The 18,381-nt window shown below is 42.6% G+C and overlaps 1 protein-coding gene across 2 annotated transcripts; it reads left to right on the forward strand.

Annotated features, from left to right (window-relative positions):
- Positions 1-3,103: 3,103 nt before the first annotated feature.
- LOC118391531 (follistatin-A-like) lies at positions 3,104-16,724 on the forward strand. 2 transcript variants are annotated; one of them, XM_052458406.1, is made up of 6 exons: positions 3,104-3,383; positions 4,096-4,287; positions 4,926-5,060; positions 9,237-9,461; positions 9,766-9,996; positions 12,652-16,724. In XM_052458406.1, exons 1-6 carry the CDS (start codon positions 3,290-3,292, stop codon positions 12,666-12,668), a joined length of 894 nt encoding a protein of 297 aa, XP_052314366.1. In that variant the 5' UTR covers positions 3,104-3,289; the 3' UTR covers positions 12,669-16,724. The 2 variants fall into 2 exon arrangements, with proteins under 2 accessions (XP_052314366.1, XP_052314365.1); XM_052458405.1 differs by having other exon boundaries at positions 3,141-3,383; positions 4,842-5,060.
- Positions 16,725-18,381: the final 1,657 nt, after the last annotated feature.

Raw genomic sequence — 18,381 nt, forward strand, 5'->3', positions numbered from 1 at the left:
TAGTGAAGACATCAAAACTATGAAACAACACATATGGAATCATGTAGTAACCAAAAACGTGTAAAACAAATCAACATATATTTTATATTTCAGATTCTTCAAAGTATTCACCTTTTGTCTTGTTGACAGCTTTGCACACTCTTGGCATTATCTCAACCTGCTTCATGAGGAATGCTTTTCCAACTGTCTTTAAGGAGTTCCCACATATGCTGAGCACTTTTTGGCTGCTTTTCCTTCACTCTGCGGTCCAACTCATTCCAAACCATCTCAATTGGGTTGAGGTCAGGTGATTGTGGAGGTCAGGTCATCTATATCATTCCCCTTCTTGGTGAAATAGCCCTTACACTACCTGGAGGTGTGTTTTGGGTCATTGTCCTGTTGAAAAACAAATGACAGCCCCACTAAGCGCAAACCAGAAGGGATGGCTTATCGCTGCAGAATACTGTAGCCATGCTGGTTAAGTGTGCTTTGAACTGTAAATAAATCACTGACAGTGTCAAGAGCAAAGCACCCCCACACCATCACACCTCCTCCTCCATGCTTCACGGTGGGAACCAAGCATGCGAAGATCATCCATTCACCTACTCTGCGTCTCACAAAGACATGGCGGTTGGAACCAAAAATCTGAAATTTGGACTCATCAGACCAAAGGATAGATTTCCACCGGTCTAATATCCATTCCTTGTGTTTCTTGGCCCAAGCAAGCCTCTTCTTCTTTTTGGTGTTCTTTAGTAGTGGTTTCTTTGCAGTAATTCAACCATGAAGGCCTTTTTCATGCAGTCTCCTCTGAATAGTTGATGTTGAGATGTGTCTGTTACTTGAACTCTGTGAAGCATTTATTTGGGCTGCAATTTCTGAGGCTGGTAACTCTAACGAACGTATCCTCTGCAGCAGAGGTAACTCTGGGTCTTCCTTTCCTGTGGCAGTCCTCTTGAGAGCGGTCCTCGTGAGAACACTTTCTTTGGTTACTACATGATTCCATATGTGTTCTTTTATAGTTTTGATGTCTTCACTACGATTCTACAATGTAGAAAATAGTAAAAATAGAGAAAAACCCTTGAATGAGTAGGTGTGTCCAAATTTTTGACTGATACTGTATATGGAGATGAGATATGTGTAAAGTCCCTACTCAACTATGAAGATGGAAATTGCACCACAGGAGGGGCTGGTGAGGAGTCTGACACTGCATCCACAGAGAGCTTGTCATGGGTCACCTTGATCAGGTCCCTCGGACCCCTTCCTCCTTCCTCAGACATCTCTGTATTAGGAATGAGGGATGAGGAATCTAAAATAAGCAGTCAGGGGATCATATAAGTAAAACTGAAATTAGTAGAGATAGATTTCTGCTTGAAAAATAAACTATACACTGTACACACGTCTCTGATTTGTGTCCCGTCAACTCAGCATTTTTGGCGAAATACAACACGGACGTCTATTATAAACGTAAAGACAGTAAGACACTAATCAATTGTAGTTCCACTCATGACAGAGAGACGCAAACAATTCAGATAAACCTTGAGCTGTCACTGTCATGTTGGAGAGTTCTGCAAATAGTGGTTTCAAATGAGCGTAATAGGCTGTTTAAGAGTGTTGACCTGTCACTGTCATGTTGGAGAGTTCTGCAAATAGTGGTTTCAAAATGAGCGTAATAGGCTGTTTAAAAGTGTTCATTTGCCAGGCTATTTGAAACCAGTATTTGCAGAACTCTCCAACATGACAGTAACAGGTCAACACTCTTAAACAGCCTATTGCTCTTACTTCGGTAGTCATGAATGAAGTTGTATCCGCAACATTGATCAAATGAATGTAGGCTACTATGTTACTACTGCCAGACCCTGGACCATGTGTATTTACCTCCCCAGTCGCTCATCGTCGCAGTCAGCTGACTGGTATGCAGGAAATAGGAGGCGTACACATTCACGCCAATATTATTCTTGCGGACAGACCACTAGATGTCCCCCTAATGCATATAGGCTAGACCCAAACAAATCAAAATTATGCCATAAAGAACATTTGAAACCACATTTTCCCCTCTATCATGCTATCATGCATAGTTTATATGCTCACTTCTTATTCTGTCTATGTTGTGTTGCCATTTGAGGTTTAGCCTATATAAACTATGACTAATATGTATCGGTTGCAAAACGTTAGAAATGTCAATTTAACCATTTAACAGATTATTAGAGGTTAGGTCATTCGATTTGATCATTTCAACTATCACAAAATCATTGCTCTCTTGGCACACCCTTGGCACACATTGGCACACATTGGCACCAGCACAAAGAAACTGGACCAGGTGAGGTGCAGTTCTAGATGTCTACCAACGGAGGGCGCACGATATCACCATTTGAAAGCAGAGCCGTTATGGTTGAGGACGTAAATGTAGTCTACCTGTCCAGAGGTGGCACATGTGAGATGCCCCCTGTTAAGGCGTTGCGACATATGGGGTAAGCTATTCACACTAAGGCAGCTCAACAGCTAAGCGTTGGCTAATGTATATGTTTATCTTTATAAGCCTCTTTGTAGACGGGATTGTACAGCCTATATTTATATGTTTGACCCCAGAGAGCGAGGGCCAAACTACTCACCAATCTATTATTGGAATGGTTGTATTCCTGTGGCTATTATTATCATTTCTTATAGGCTATCTATCCACAGCAATGGAGAACTTAGAAAGATTAACGCATAACCAAAACCGGCGTGGGCCAGTGGGTGTACTAGCCCACTTGGAGAAAGAAATGCACATATATTTAACCCTATTGTATTTGTATTTCTTGCGAATAACTCTGATAACGAATATACTGCATCATACGAACTTTTAATGACATCTCAAAACAGCTGACATTTTACGCTACTAAAATGAGCAAACAACAGCAAACTAATGTCGTTTCAGTAGGTGTACAATTGATGACACAGGTACAACTGTCTGATCAACATTGTGTTCTTGACAATCTCTTTACGCACCAATGTCGTCACTACTCCTGCCCCGAAACCATTCTTTAAAATCCTTTAATGCAAACTCACTATTGAGAAACTCTATAGAGTCTAGTTACTGTTCAGGACCTGATGAAGGGAGAACTATACAACAGCAAAAATATCCCCCACCCCACCAATTTGAAGACCGCCCACTTCAGATATTTAGCTAGAGACCCTTAAAGATTTTAAAAGAGAGACGGAGTCAGACAGTTTGACAGTCACTCACTGAGCTTTGCATCGCGTGCGCACAGACACAACTTATCCGCTGTGCGTCAGGACTGCAGTCGTTCGCGCCACTCTCCCATCCGTTCCCATGTTTAGGATGCTACAAACACCACAGCTCCGTCAAGGCGTGATTGCACTTTTTATGTGGTTCACTCACTTTATGGAGGACTACAAAGTCCAGGGTGAGTATGCTGTGATTGATTATGTGACCAGTTATACTATTGAGTAAGGATGGTATAACTTTTTATGGTCAAATTGTAGGCGACATTGAAGCATCAGCCAAGCGAGAACAGTACATGTATCTTCCAAATACCTCATAAGAAAATATGGGTTATTGTGTGGGTTGTGTACTCAGATTTGTCTTGAATGATTGGGATTGTGTCTAAAGCAAAATATGTTGGATCTAACGTAGTTAATCAAAACATGCGATCAATCATAAAATGACGCATGTGTAGGCCTAGTCTGAAAGAAAATCTATGACCAATTGGTAGACGGACAGGTACAATCTTTATTGCATAATAGGTTCGGAGACTAGTCAATGTGACTTCCTATACCTTTACAAGTGGGTCATTCTCCTACAAGCTGAGCTGATAGCCTGAGACAGATGGACTGGTGGGTCCCAAGGAGGAGTGAGTACACGCAGCTCCTCCCTGGAGTCCTCCGGTGAAATCACGCTGCATTGGGATTTATTGGTCTTTACGCAATCAGAACACATTTGGCATAACCTGTATTGTAGAACTTTTCTCTAAACAAAAAAAAGTAGAAATGGATATAGGGTGCTATGGGGAAAAGTTGGCGTTGTTAAAGATGTAGCATGCTCAAATAAGGCAATACTCTACCGTTATACGCGTGCGCATACGAGACTTTAATTGGACACGGACCGTCTCTCTCCAGCGGGTAACTGCTGGTTGCAGCAGGGAAAGAACGGCCGGTGCCAGGTGCTCTACATGTCCGGGATGACCCGAGAGGACTGCTGCCGGAGTGGTCGTCTGGGCACCGCATGGACCGAGGAAGATGTGCCCAACAGCACGCTGTTCCGATGGATGATCTTCAATGGAGGCGCGCCTAATTGCATACCTTGTAAAGGTGAGTGATGATCAATATCATGACTTCAAGTGGTGCAACATTATTCTGATGGAACTTATTCTGGTGGAACTTCCAACATGTTATCATGTGTATGGCATGTCATATGTTAATGAACTATAATGACTCTCCATATAGTATCCTGCAATAATGGGTTTTGATAAAGGAATTTGGCCATATATCATATTCTTTATGTATGATGACTTGATTTGTTCCTAAATTAATCCATCCACCCAACCACCCACCCATCCACCCACCCATCCACCCAACCATCCATCCATCCATCCATCCATCCATCCATCCATCCATCCACCCATCCATCCATCCATCCATCCATCCATCCATCCATCCATCCATCCATCCATCCATCCATCCATCCATCCATCCATCCATCCATCCATCCATCCACCCACCCACCCATCCATCCATCCATCCATCCATCCATCCATCCATCCATCCATCCATCCATCCACCCACCCACCCACCCACCCACCCACCCACCCAACCACCATCCATCCATCCATCCATCCATCCATCCATCCATCCATCCATCCCAGAAACATGCGATAGCGTTGACTGTGGTCCTGGGAAGAGATGCAAGATGAACAAGAGGAACAAGCCCAGGTGTGTGTGTGCTCCAGACTGCTCCAACGTCACAAGGAGGGGGTCCATCTGTGGGTCGGATGGAAAATCCTACAAGGATGAGTGTACAATGCTCAGGGCCCGCTGCAGGAACCATCCTGACCTGGAGGTCCAGTACCACGGACGCTGCCGCAGTAAGTCCCCCTCGGGATTAAGGTAGCAAAACTCATGAAACTTTCCCCAAAATTCCCAAGTTTTCCAGATATCCCGGTTGGAGGATTCCATCCCTGTTTATTCCATCCTGATTCTGAAAATTTTGGGAACGTTTCATGAATTTTGCAACCCGACCAATTCATTTATAAAGTATGTGTATAAGGGTCAGTGAGTACCATTGTCTGGAGGCAGTAGACTAGACATTACAGTACCATTGTCTGGAGGCAGTAGACTAGACATTACAGTACCATTGTCTGGAGGCAGTAGACTAGACATTACAGTACCATTGTCTGGAGGCAGTAGACTAGACATTACAGTACCATGGTCTGGAGGCAGTAGACTAGACATTACAGTACCATGGTCTGGAGGCAGTAGACTATTCATTACAGTACCATGGTCTGGTGGCAGTAGACTAGACATTACAGTACCATGGTCTGGAGGCAGTAGACTAGACATTACAGTACCATGGTCTGGAGACAGACTAGACATTACAGTACCATGGTCTGGAGGCAGTAGACTAGACATTACAGTACCATGGTCTGGAGGCAGTAGACTAGACATTACAGTACCATGGTCTGGAGGCAGTAGACTAGACATTACAGTACCATGGTCTGGAGGCAGTAGACTAGACATTACAGTACCATGGTCTGGAGGCAGTAGACTAGACATTACAGTACCATGGTCTGGTGGCAGTAGACTAGACATTACAGTACCATGGTCTGGAGACAATAGACTAGACATTACAGTACCATGGTCTGGAGACAGTAGACTCGACATTACAGTACCATGGTCTGGTGGCAGTAGACTAGACATTACATTTTGGTTTTTGGTCGAATCAAATCAAATCAAATCAAATGTATTTATATAGCCCTTCGTACATCAGCTGATATCTCAAAGTGCTGTACAGAAACCCAGCCTAAAACCCCAAACAGCAAACAATGCAGGTGTAAAAAGAACTCTTTTAGGAACCGTTTCCACAGAGGCTACTACCTGGAACCAAAAGAGGTTCTTCAAAGGGTTATGCTATGGGACAACCAAAGAATCCCTTTTGGTTATAGATAACACCTTTATTTTTAGGAGTATAGTACCATGGCCTGGAGGCTGTAGAATAGGCATTACAGTAACAGACTCAGACACAGGAAGACAGTACACACAGCTCAGGGAAGACTCCCCTATCGACCTGATTCATAGAACATGTTTTGGTGCATGGGCACAGAGGCAGATGGGTTTAGGCAGCTCTAGTTCTGCAGGCAGGGCCGGCACTAGCCGCTTGGGGGCCCTAAGCGGGATTTTATTGGCCGCTCTCTGTACGACGGAGAGAAACATTTTAGTTTTAAAGTTAATTTCCTGCAATTCTACACATTTTGCCTTGGGGCGGAGAGATTTTTTTTTGAAATGTTATAACAAAATTTATGCAACTCTACTAATTTTGCCATGGGGCAGAGAGAAGAAGTTTGCAGTTTTACAGCTAATTTCCTGCAATTCAACCCATTTTGCCATTCGGTGGAGAGAACATTTTAGCAGTTTTAAAGGTCAAGACATGCACTTTTTTTTCAGCTGAAAGACGATGCCCATGATGTTGCACAATGATTTCAATCAATAAGTAATAAATTAAGTCAAAGTATGATATATTTTGGGTTGAAGTAGTAACTTTAGTAACCAATGCTGTGCGTTTCCTCTGTGATAGGACGTGCTAATACTTTCCTGTCTGCATTTCTTTTCAGGGCTGGGTTTTGTTTGAATGTTGCCACCCACCAGCATGGCTAATCAGAAACACCTGCAAAGTTCTTCCTCTTCACGAGTTGCAATTAAGCTGAGCAATACAATAGACCATGTTTGGCTGAGCCAAACAGCTTTTCGCTGTAGTCTACATTTGGCTGCCTGAGCCATGGAGCAAATTAAAATAGGGTGTGCAGACTTGTGTTTTTGCAACTCCACTTTTTTACCAGCAAATTATCATAACCCATTGGATAATTTGTCAAGTTTTACTTATTTTTGAGTTAGTATGTATTAAAAAAATATATATGACCATTTTATAAATTATAAAATTGCGTGTGATATGTTGCATTTTGGAACCCCGCTCCCCCCAAGATGAATGGTTTTGACCACATTCCACTGCTTTGATTGGTACAGATTCCACAAACTTGTTTATCTATACTGAACAAAAATATAAACGCAACATGTTGGTCCAATGTTTCATGAGCTGAAATAAAAGATCCCCAAAATGTTCCATATGCATGAAAAGCTTATTTCTCAAAAATACATTTTTACATCCCTGTTAGTGAGCATTTCTCCTTTGCCAAGATAATCCATCCACCTGACAGGTGTGGCATATCAAGAAGCTGATTAAACAGCATGACCATTACACAGATGCCATAGATGTCTCAAGTTTTGAGCGAGCGTGCATTTGGCATACTGACAGCAGAATGTCCACCAAAGCGGTTTCCAGAGAATTGAATGTTCATTTCTCTACCATAAGCCACCTCCAATGTTGTTTTAGTGAATTTGGCAGTACATCCAACCGCCTCACAACCGCAGGCCACTTGTTAACAAGCCAGCCCAGGACCTCCACATCTGGCTTCTTCACCTGCGGGATCGCCAGCCACCCAGACAGCTGATGAAACTGGGTTTGCACAACCAAAGAATTTCTGAAGAAACTGTCAGAAACCATCTCAGGGAAGCTCATCTGCTTGCTTGTCATCTTCACCAGGGTCTTGGATTTACTGCAGTTCAGCGTCATAACCGACTTCAGTGGGCAAATGCTCACCTTCGATGACCACTGGCACGCTGAAGAAGTGTGCTCTTCACGGATGAATCCCAGTTTCAATTGTACCGGACAGATGGCAGACTGTGTGGGCGAGCGGTTTGCTAATGTCAACATTGTGAACAGAGTGCCCCATGGTGGCAGGGGTTATGCTATAGGCAGGCATAAGCTACGGACAATGAACACAATTGTATGTTATCCTGAGGCCCGTTGTCGTGCCATTCATCTGCCACCATGACCTCATGTTTCAGCATGATAATGCACAGCCCCATGTTGCAAGGATCTGTACACAATTCCTAGAAGCTGATAATGTCCCATTTCTTCTGTTGCCTGCATACCTGTCACCCATTGAGCATGTTTGGGATAATCTGGCTCGACGTGTACGACAACGTGCTCCAGTTCCCGCCAATATCCAGCAACTTTTCACAGCCATTGAAGAGGAGGGGAACAACATTCCACAGGCCACAATCAACAGCCTGATCAACTCTATGTGAAGGAGATGTGTCGCGCTGAATGAGGCAATTAGTAACATTAGCTAGCTATATAAGGTTAGCATGCTAGCTAGCTACACTGATGGATGCCAGTGCCCTGCTTGATATTATTTCTACACTCCATGTTGAAACCCTCAATTCTCCACTCCATGTTCCCACCCTCAACTCGTGAATATGTATTATCAGCATGCATCATTCTTCGGAGGTGGAACCTAAATGAGAATTTATGCTATTGATCAGAAATTATGTCGAAATAGTGATGGCATTGCCCTCTATTGGGGGCCTTTAAAGCTACGTTCCTATAACTTTACACATTCTGCCATGACTTATGCCATGTTAATATGATATCTGAGTGAGAATGACAAAAAAAATCAATAGGGGCCCCCTGAAAGTCAGGGCCCCTGGGCACAGTCGGTACTCAGCCAAGATTGCTACATGTTTAGATAGCATGCTAGACTAACTACCAATCAAAACATTGACATGGCTAATTGTCAGCTAATTGAGTGACTGACATAACATGAGAAAAACTACTGATGCACAACCAAATTTCGAAATTGCTCCTGGTGTATTTCACTATTTTTACTCTCAATAGACCTGTTATGTCGCTTATGCCTGGAGCCGGCCCTGTCTGCAGGTCCAAAAAAGACCAGAAGTGTGAGGTGGAGTCTGCCATCTGATATCACAGATAAGCTAAGTCAAACTTAGGCAGTAAGAAAGCGTATAGATAGACTAGCAGCAAGGAAAAATAAACATCACAGGTGGTGGAATATTTACCTGGTGTAACCTGAGAGTTGTGAAGTGAAATGTTTCAATTGTGTGTAATTTGAATGTTTCACATGACATGAATAGTGTCACATGTGAGTCATGCCTCTACATGTGTGTGTGTGTCTTTCCATTCACAGAGACGTGTCACGGAGTTCGCTGCCCTGGCTCTGCGTCGTGTGTCGTGGACCAGACCAACAATGCCTACTGTGTGGCCTGTAATCACCAGTGTCCAGAGGTGAAATCCCCTGACCAGTACCTGTGTGGCAACGACGGCGTTGTTTATGCCAGCGCCTGTCATCTGAGGAGAGCCACGTGCATCCTGGGAAGGTCCATCGGCGTGGCGTACGAAGGGAAATGCCTTGGTAAGTACTGAAGCATCAATATGGGGTGCCGTTTGTAAAGTTGATACATCACGCTTAGATCAATGAAGATTTCAGTGTTTTGATGCGCCAAGACCTTTGTCAGAACATACCAGAGTAGTAGGCCTAATAAACATCAAAAACATGTCTGTTCTGTCTGTTCTCATACACACAGACAGGACACTACGTCTATCTCCATCACCAGAATCATGGTGTCTGTGTGAATCAGAAATATATCCGTGCTGGCCTGGGTCTGTGTGGGAGTCTGATAATATTGGCTGATGCTTTCTGTGTGTCTCCTCTCTAGACGCCCGGTCATGTGGCGACATCGTGTGTCGGGGAGCGAAAAGGTGTCTGTGGGATGAAGCGAGTGGCCGCGGACGCTGCTCTGTGTGTGACGAGCCATGTCCGGAGAGTCGCCCGGGTGAGAGTGTGTGCTCCAGCGACAACAACACCTACCCCAGCGAGTGTTCCATGAGGCAGGCCGCATGCGCTCAGCAGCGTCACCTGGAGGTCAAACACTCAGGTTCCTGCAACTGTAAGTCTACGGTTAATGTGTGACATGACACCCTATTCCCTACATTGTGCACCACAGCGACGCACACCCACTGAGAACTTATGAGAAAGTGTCTTAAACTTCAAAACAGGCTTTTCCTCAGTCACTTCACCCAAAGTCATAAATAATAATCCTAAATCCTAACTTTCACTTAAGCCGAATTTTCACTTAGTCTCCCATTGACATCGATGCATGACTAAGTGAACATTTAATTTAAGTGGAAGTTAGGATAAACTCCGGATGAAAGATAATGTGGGTTCAACTACAACACATCCCTCACCCAATTTTTCCAATGTGATTAAAGTCACCTTATATTAGTCCCCTTATACCAGATCATTGTTGAATACTAATTTCTGATTGGCTAGAAGGGCATTCTAGAATGGGCATTAAAACCAGATAATGGGACAGCTGGAAAAGATATCGGGACACTTTGCAATCATAATGCAATAAGCACCTGTCACGGACGTCCTCCTCTTCATCTGAAAAGGAGAGGCGAGAAGGATCAGAGGACCAAAATGCAGCGTGGTATGTGTTCATCATGAATTTTAATAAAGAAAACACTGAACACTGAAACACACTATACAAAATCAATAAACGACCGTGAAGCTAATGAGAACTGTGCTGACACAAGCAATCAACATAGACAATCACCCACAAACAAACAGTGCAACCCAGGCTACCTAAGTATGATTCTCAGAGACAACTAATGACACCTGCCTCTAATTGAGAACCATACTAGGCCGAAACATACAAATCCCCAAATCATAGAAAAACAAACATAGACTGCCCACCCCAACTCACGCCCTGACCATAGTAAATAAATACAAAACAAAGGAAATAAAGGTCAGAACGTGACAGCACCTACACAAGCAGACCGTATTTGCTACAAAGTTATAGAAAGGTAAACCAAGAACCACACAAAGTGAAATTGGATACATTGTAAACGCAGGGAAAACTACCAGCTTTGATTTGTTTTTGCAAATACTTTTTTTGGGGGGAGCATCTAATGACCTAGTGTGGTGAGTGATGAACATGAATTTCTGAGGTCCTTACTGTTACAGTCATGACCCATTGCGCTATAGCGACTCCTTGTGGCGGCCGGGCGCACGCACGCTGGCTTCGGTTGCCAGCTGTGCTGTGTTTTCTCTAACACATTGGTGTGGCTGTCTTCCGGGTTAAGCGAGCAGTGTGTCAAGAAGCAGTGCGGCTTGGCGGGGTCATGTTTCGGAGGACGCATGGCTCTCTACCTTCGCCTCTTTCGAGTCCATACAGGAGTTGCAGCTGTGGGACAAGACTGTATCTACCAATTGGAAATTATGAAATTGGGGATAAAAAAAGGGTAATAATAAAAATTATAAATACAAATATTAAAAAATACTCCCACATGTTTCTAGTTTGACCAGCTGTTTTCAGCAATTGATATTTTTGAATTAGGTCATCATATTGTCAGGTTTGCTAGCAACAAACTATTTAGCTAGCTTCTAGCTTAGTGTTTGATATGCAGTGCAATCTCCTCGTAATGAACTATCTTGAGTGTCCTGACGAGAAGGCAAACTTTTATAGCTATGCCAGGCTAAATCAGGCACCGTCATTCATTTGGATGTATCCAAATTAATGTCAATTGGAAACAGCTTAAAACAAACGCAGCTACTTTTCTGTTATTCTGACTGCAGAGGTTGTGACTGTTAGCCGTAGTTAGTTGGCTAGCTAGCAAGCAAGGGATAAGAACGTAAAGAACAAGGGACTGGGTCGCATCCATATATATCAAACTAATCAAAGAAAAGATGAAAAAGTATGAAAAATATCAACAGATAACAAAAAATGTCCATTATTTTCAAGGTAGACTTCCAATGTAATGTACAGAACGTCGCCTTTTTATCCCTAACTTAGTGGCCTCTGTGTCAAAGCCACTTACACAAAAACAACTTACTGGTAAGAGTATGATGAGGTAGTCTTGCCCACCAGCAAAATCTCTCTCTCTCTCTCTCTCTCTCTCTCTCTCTCTCTCTCTCTCTCTCTCTCTCTCTCTCTCTCTCTCTCTCTCTCTCTCTCTCTCTCTCTCTCTCTCTCTCTCTCTCTCTCTCTCTCTCTCTCTCTCTCTCTCTCTCTCTCTCTCTCTCTCTCTCTCTCTCTCTCTCTCTCTCTCTCTCTCTCTCTCTCTCTCTCTCTCTCTCTCTCTCTCTCTCTCTCTCTCTCTCTCTCTCTCTCTCTCTCTCTCTCTCTCTCAGTAGAGGCAACCCTTATGACTGACCACTTCATAGTTTACTGCCATTCTGTTGTTCCCATGATGTTTGGTTCACTCATAACATAGATCATGTGTCTCACAGCTTATCCTCCCTCTAATTACAACAATGCCTCGTTTTTCTCCTGTAAACAGTAATGTTGCTGTAATTAAATTATTTCAGCATGTGGATTATGAGGACTGGGTTTTGGATGGGATACTTTTTTGGATGGGGTTTTCTACATCTGCCTGTGGCTGTTTGTTTTGGAGATAAATCTTTTCTGAGGGCAAATACACTCCAACAGGGTGGTCCTTTGTAGAAATGGGTCCCGGACCCCTGTCTTGTGCATCAAATGAAGTTGTATTGTGTTATAAGGATGCGTATATGAGCCCTGTTCTGTTCTCTCTGTTTTCAGGTTTAAACCAGGTTTAAACCATCACCCCACTGCCCAGCCCAGCCCCCCTCTCAGCCTCCAGCCTCTCTCATAACCACAATCACTTTTCTTTATGTCCCGTACTCTGGTCCATGGAAGAAGAGAAGCAGACTGTCAGTGAATCAAGTGAAGGAAAATTTGATTCATGTTGCAGTTGGATTCTGTGCTGTTGTTAGGGTCAATGGGGCGGTGGTTAGAGCATTGGACTAGTAGTTAGTTAGAGCGTTAGTAGTGGTTAGAGCGTTGGACTAGTAACTGAAAGGTTGCAAGATCGAATCCCCGAGCTGACAAGGTAAAAATCTGTCGTTCTGCCCCTGAACAAGGCAGTTAACCTACTGTTCGTAGGCCGTCATTGAAAATAAGAATTTGTTCCTAACTGACTTTCCTAGTAAGATGAAATAAAATAAATAACAAATTATGCTTAATTTTGCTGTGAGATTCTGTGCTGTTGTTAGGGTCAATGATGCTTAATGTTGCAGTGAGATTCTGTGCTGTTGTTTGGGTCAATGATGCTTAATGTTGCAGTGAGATTCTGTGCTGTTGTTAGGGTCAATGATGCTTAATGTTGCAGTGAGATTCTGTGCTGTTGTTAGGGTCAATGATGCTTAATGTTGCAGTGAGATTCTGTGCTGTTGTTAGGGTCAATGATGCTTAATGTTGCAGTGAGATTCTGTGCTGTTGTTAGGCTCAATGATGCTTAATGTTGCAGTGAGATTCTGTGCTGTTGTTAGGGTCAATGATGCTTAATGTTGCAGTGAGATTCTGTGCTGTTGTTAGGGTCAATGATGCTTAATGTTGCAGTGAGATTCTGTGCTGTTGTTAGGGTCGATGATGCTTAATGTTGCAGTGAGATTCTGTGCTGTTGTTTGGGTCAATGATGCTTAATGTTGCAGTGAGATTCTGTGCTGTTGTTAGGGTCAATGATGCAACTGCTAGTAGACAATTTGTTCTTCCATATATTCGTCATCAGACAGGGAAGCTTGAGGAAGAGGGGAAGGAAGAAGAGGAGAAAGAAGAGCAGGAATACTAGGATTTTCTTCATCAATATGTCCTGGAATACAACGTTGATGATAAACCTTATAATAGCTGAATATTGTTTCAGTTCAGCCACAGAATACTGTTCATATTGTATATAAAGTGTATGCTTATTTATTTTCCATGGAAGAGAAATAAGCCAGGGTCTCCCGAACTCTGTCCTCGGGACCCCAAGGGGTGCATGTTTAGGTTTTTGCGCTAGTACGACACAGCTGATTCAAATAATCAACTAATCAACAAGCATTGGTCGTTTGAATTGACTGTGTATTGTTAGGGCAAAAACCAAAACATGCAGCCCTTTGGGTGCCCAGGACCGAGTTTGAGAAACCCTGGCTGAACTAAGCAGTCGTATATTTGAAATCTTGTAGGTGTTGTTTACTTGTATGTATTTATATATTTTGTTTATTATTTATACATTAACAGTGTCCGTCTGTCTTACTGTATACCTAATGTCTCTTGCATTTTATCCAAAGAGAAAATGTATTATTTATTTGAGGTGCAATACTACCCACATTGATGTTCTTGTTCTGTAAACTCCTGCAATGCATTCTCTGAGCTGTACACATCTGCTTATTGTGGGCAAGATTTGGATTTACCCCTTCTTGCAACATTGTGAAATGTTGGCTAGCGTGTTTAGTGTGTTCCAGTTTATTTTATGGAGAACTTGTTGCTCACCAATGTATATACCCTAGTGAGAGAAAGGTTTTGTTGACCCAAAGCTGACCTAAATGGCTTTGTCTAGTCTTTTGTTGAACCAGAGTTACCCGTCCTAGTCCCACTACAGTGCATAGCGATACTTTTAACGAGTCACTATGGTCTCTCTCCCTTCAGAAAATTACTAGCTTTGTTTATTAAGGGGAGCAGGATGGATGCCACTAAAACAATGTACAGTTGATGTCGGAAGTTTACATACACTTAGGTTGGAGTCATTAAAACTTGTTATTCAACCTTCTCCACAAATGTCTTGTTAACAAACTATAGTTTTGGCAAGTCGGTTAGGACATCTACTTTGTGCATGTCAAAAGTAATTTATCCAACAATTGTTTACAAAATGATTATTTCACTTATAATTCACTGTATCACAATTCCAGTGGGACAGAAGTTTACATACACTAAGTTTACTGTGTCTTTAAACAGCTTGGAAAATTCCAGAAAATTATGTCATGGCTTTAGAAGCTTCTGATAGGCTAATTGACACCATTTGAGTCAATTGGAGGTGTACCTGTGGATGTATTTCAAGGTCTACCTTCAAATTCAGTGCCTCTTGGCTTGACATCATGGGAAAATCAAATTAAATCGTTCAAGGACTCAGGAAAAAAATTGTAGACCTCCACAAGTCTGGTTCACCCTTGGGAGCAATTTTCAAACCCCTGAAGGTACCAAGTTCATCTCTATAAATAATAGTATGCAAGTATAAACACCATGGGACCATGCAGCCGCTCAGGAAGGAGACGCGTTCTGTCTCCTAGAGATTAACATACTTTGGTGTGAAAAGTGCAAATCAATCCCAGATCAACTTCAAAAGACCTTGTGAAGATGCTAGAGGAAACAGGTACAAAAGATCTACATCCATAGTAAAACGAGTCCTATATCGACATAACCTGAATGGCCGCTCAGCAAGGAAGAAGCCACTGCTCCAAAACCGCCATAAAAAAAGCCAGACTACGGTTTGCAACTGCACATGGGGACAAAGATCGTTCTTTTTGGAGAAATGTCCTCTGGTCTGATGAAACAAAAATAGAACTGTTTGGCCATAATGACCATTGTTATGTTTGGAGGAAAAAGGGGAATGCTTGCAAGCCGAAGAACACCATCCCAACTGTGAAGCATGGGGGTGGAAGCATCATGTTGTGAGGGTGCTTTGCTGCAGGAGGGACTGGTGCACTTCACAAAATAGATGGCTTCATGAAGGAGGGAAAATGATGTGTATATATTGAAGCAACATCTCAAGACATCAGTCAGGAAGTTAATGCTTGGTTGCAATTGGGTCTTCCAAATGGACAATGACAAAGGACAAAGGACAACAAAGTCAAGGTATTATAGTGGATCTCACAAAGCCCTGACTTCAATCCTAAAATTTGTGGGCAGAACTGAAAAAGCGTGTGCGAGCAAGGAGGCCTACAAACCTGACTCCGTTACGCCAGCTCTGTCAGGAGGAATGGGCCAAAATTCACCCAACTTATTGTGGGAAGCATGTGGAAGGCTACCTGAAACGTTTGACCCAAGTTAAACAATTTAAAGGCAATACCACCAAATACTAATTGAGTGTATGTACATTTCTGACCCACTGGGAATGTGATGAAAGAAATAAAAGCTTAAATAAATCATTCTCTCTACTATTATTCTGACATTTCACATTCTTTAAAAAAGTGGTGATCCTAACTGACCTAAGACAGGGAATCTTTACTAGGATTAAATGTCAGGAATTGTGAAAAACTGAGAGTAAATGTATTTGGCTAAGGTGTATGTAAACTTCTGACTTCAACTGTATTATGTTTTATACAATGTCTAAGTTGGAATAATTAGGTTTTTCATGTTTTACCTTGACAATGTTGGTTTTCATATTTCATAATGTGCCAATTAATACTCTTGTAGACTTTTATGTGCCAATCTATTCCAGTGCGGTCAATCACGTAATTGATATCACTCCCTCTGTAAATGTAAACGCAGTGTACCACATAATGTTCATTACATACAATATATCACACTTAACCATGTTGTTTTTCCTCACTCTATCGAGGAATATTCAAGGAAATCTGCAGCTGCTTGTTAATATATTTGCTGTTTTGTCCTCAACAGAAATGTGTTAAAAGTCAACAGCTGTTGCATTTACAGCTGTGATACATTTCGATGAATAACCCCCTTGGTCTATTTTGTTATGTTGAATAGAGATTCAGTCATAAATATATAGTTTTGTATTTTTTATGTGAATGTTAAATGTACATAATAGCTATGATATTACGATGATATTTATACAGGGCAGGAGAGTAAATAATAAAAATATGCTTTTTTTCCTCAAATTTGTGTGTCTTCTGTCTATCATTTCTACACACGAGACACACAACAAATGTCCTGGAGAATACTATATATACCATAGCCTACTTTCCCTCTCCTGTGTACCGAATCCAGTCCAGTATTTTACATCATCATCACATTTACAATATGCTCCAATTGAAGTGATACAATCACAGACAGACAGTCAGTCATTTCTCTCAGTACTGCTCCTCAGCCATCCTCCTCCACCAAGTGTAGAAAATGACTGACTGACTGTCTGGCTGTGATTGTTTCACTTTGTGCTGCAGGACCATATAGATGGTGTACTTATTTATTTATCTTTATGTGCAGGACAGGACTGTGTCCCTCAATCACAGACATTTAAACCGGTAGAGCACAGCTCGGCCACAGAAGATAAAACGTGTGGCTGATCGACAGAACCTCAGCTTGGCCTGTTTGGCATTGTTTCCCCAGACGTGAGAAAAGCTGACTCAGTTTCTGTGCTAGTTGTGTTTGGGCTGTCTGCTGAGCTGTGTGTGTGATTGAGGGTACTAGTGGCATCAGGGTCCAGCAGACAGGAACCAGCCCAGCAGCTCTCTCTCCTTTCTGTCTCTCTCTCTCTGCCTCAGATCAGAACCTGAGACTATCTCATGTAATGACATTTCAGCAGTAGTAAAGAAGATCCTAATCGTACTGTGTGTGCCGTGACTGGTCCTTGTCCGTCTGTTTTGGAAAATTCTGACTGGGACTGGAAGTACACACTGCTAATATAACAACATTACAGAAATGCTGATGTGACAGTCTGAGCCGAGGCCGAGCTGAGTGAGAGAATTTCCCATGGTGGCATCAGTCTCTCTCTCTCTCTCTCTCTCTCTCTCTCTCTCTCTCTCTCTCTCTCTCTCTCTCTCTCTCTCTCTCTCTCTCTCTCTCTCTCTCTCTCTCTCTCTCTCTCTCTCTCTCTCTCTCTCTCTCTCTCTCTCTCTCTCTCTCTCTCTCTCTCTCTCTCGACCTTGGCATGGCATGAAAGGCAAAACCTGGAAGGTTTCACTGAGAACAAGTGACTCATTACTAAAGTTACGGTCATAGATTATGATGTCATAGAAATTATCATAAACATATTTTAAATAATAACTTCTGTTTGGATTGTATATACAATTAATCTTGAATAATGGACTAAATGTCATTCCTGTTTTCAATAGGATAATGGGACATTGAAAGGGACATTGCGAGAGAGAAAGAGAGAGAGAAGAGGGAGAACCAATTACTCACAAAAAGGATGTGTTGCTGACCACGTAACTTGATATGAAAGGTGTTAGACAGTGCTTGACAGGGTGCTCAAAGCTCTGCCAACGCGATACCATCGCCCAGAAAGTGAAGTCCTTTTTGGACTAGAGTCTAGTTAGATGGACCGGATGACACGGTTGCTTCACAGTGTGTTACATACAGTACATGAACCCTTTCCTTCTTCCTGTTCATAGACAGACATACAGAAGACAGACCTTCAGAACCCTGTAGCCCAGACAGACAGACAGACAGACAGACAGACAGACAGACAGACAGACAGACAGACAGACAGACAGACAGACAGACAGACAGACCCCTGTAGCCCAGACAGACAGCCTGACCCCTGGAGTCCTGACAGACAGACCAGACCGGGCACGCAATGGACCCCTGCTGGGTTCC

The sequence above is a fragment of the Oncorhynchus keta genome, chromosome 12 (genome assembly GCF_023373465.1).
Source record: "Oncorhynchus keta strain PuntledgeMale-10-30-2019 chromosome 12, Oket_V2, whole genome shotgun sequence".
NCBI lineage: Eukaryota > Metazoa > Chordata > Actinopteri > Salmoniformes > Salmonidae > Oncorhynchus > Oncorhynchus keta.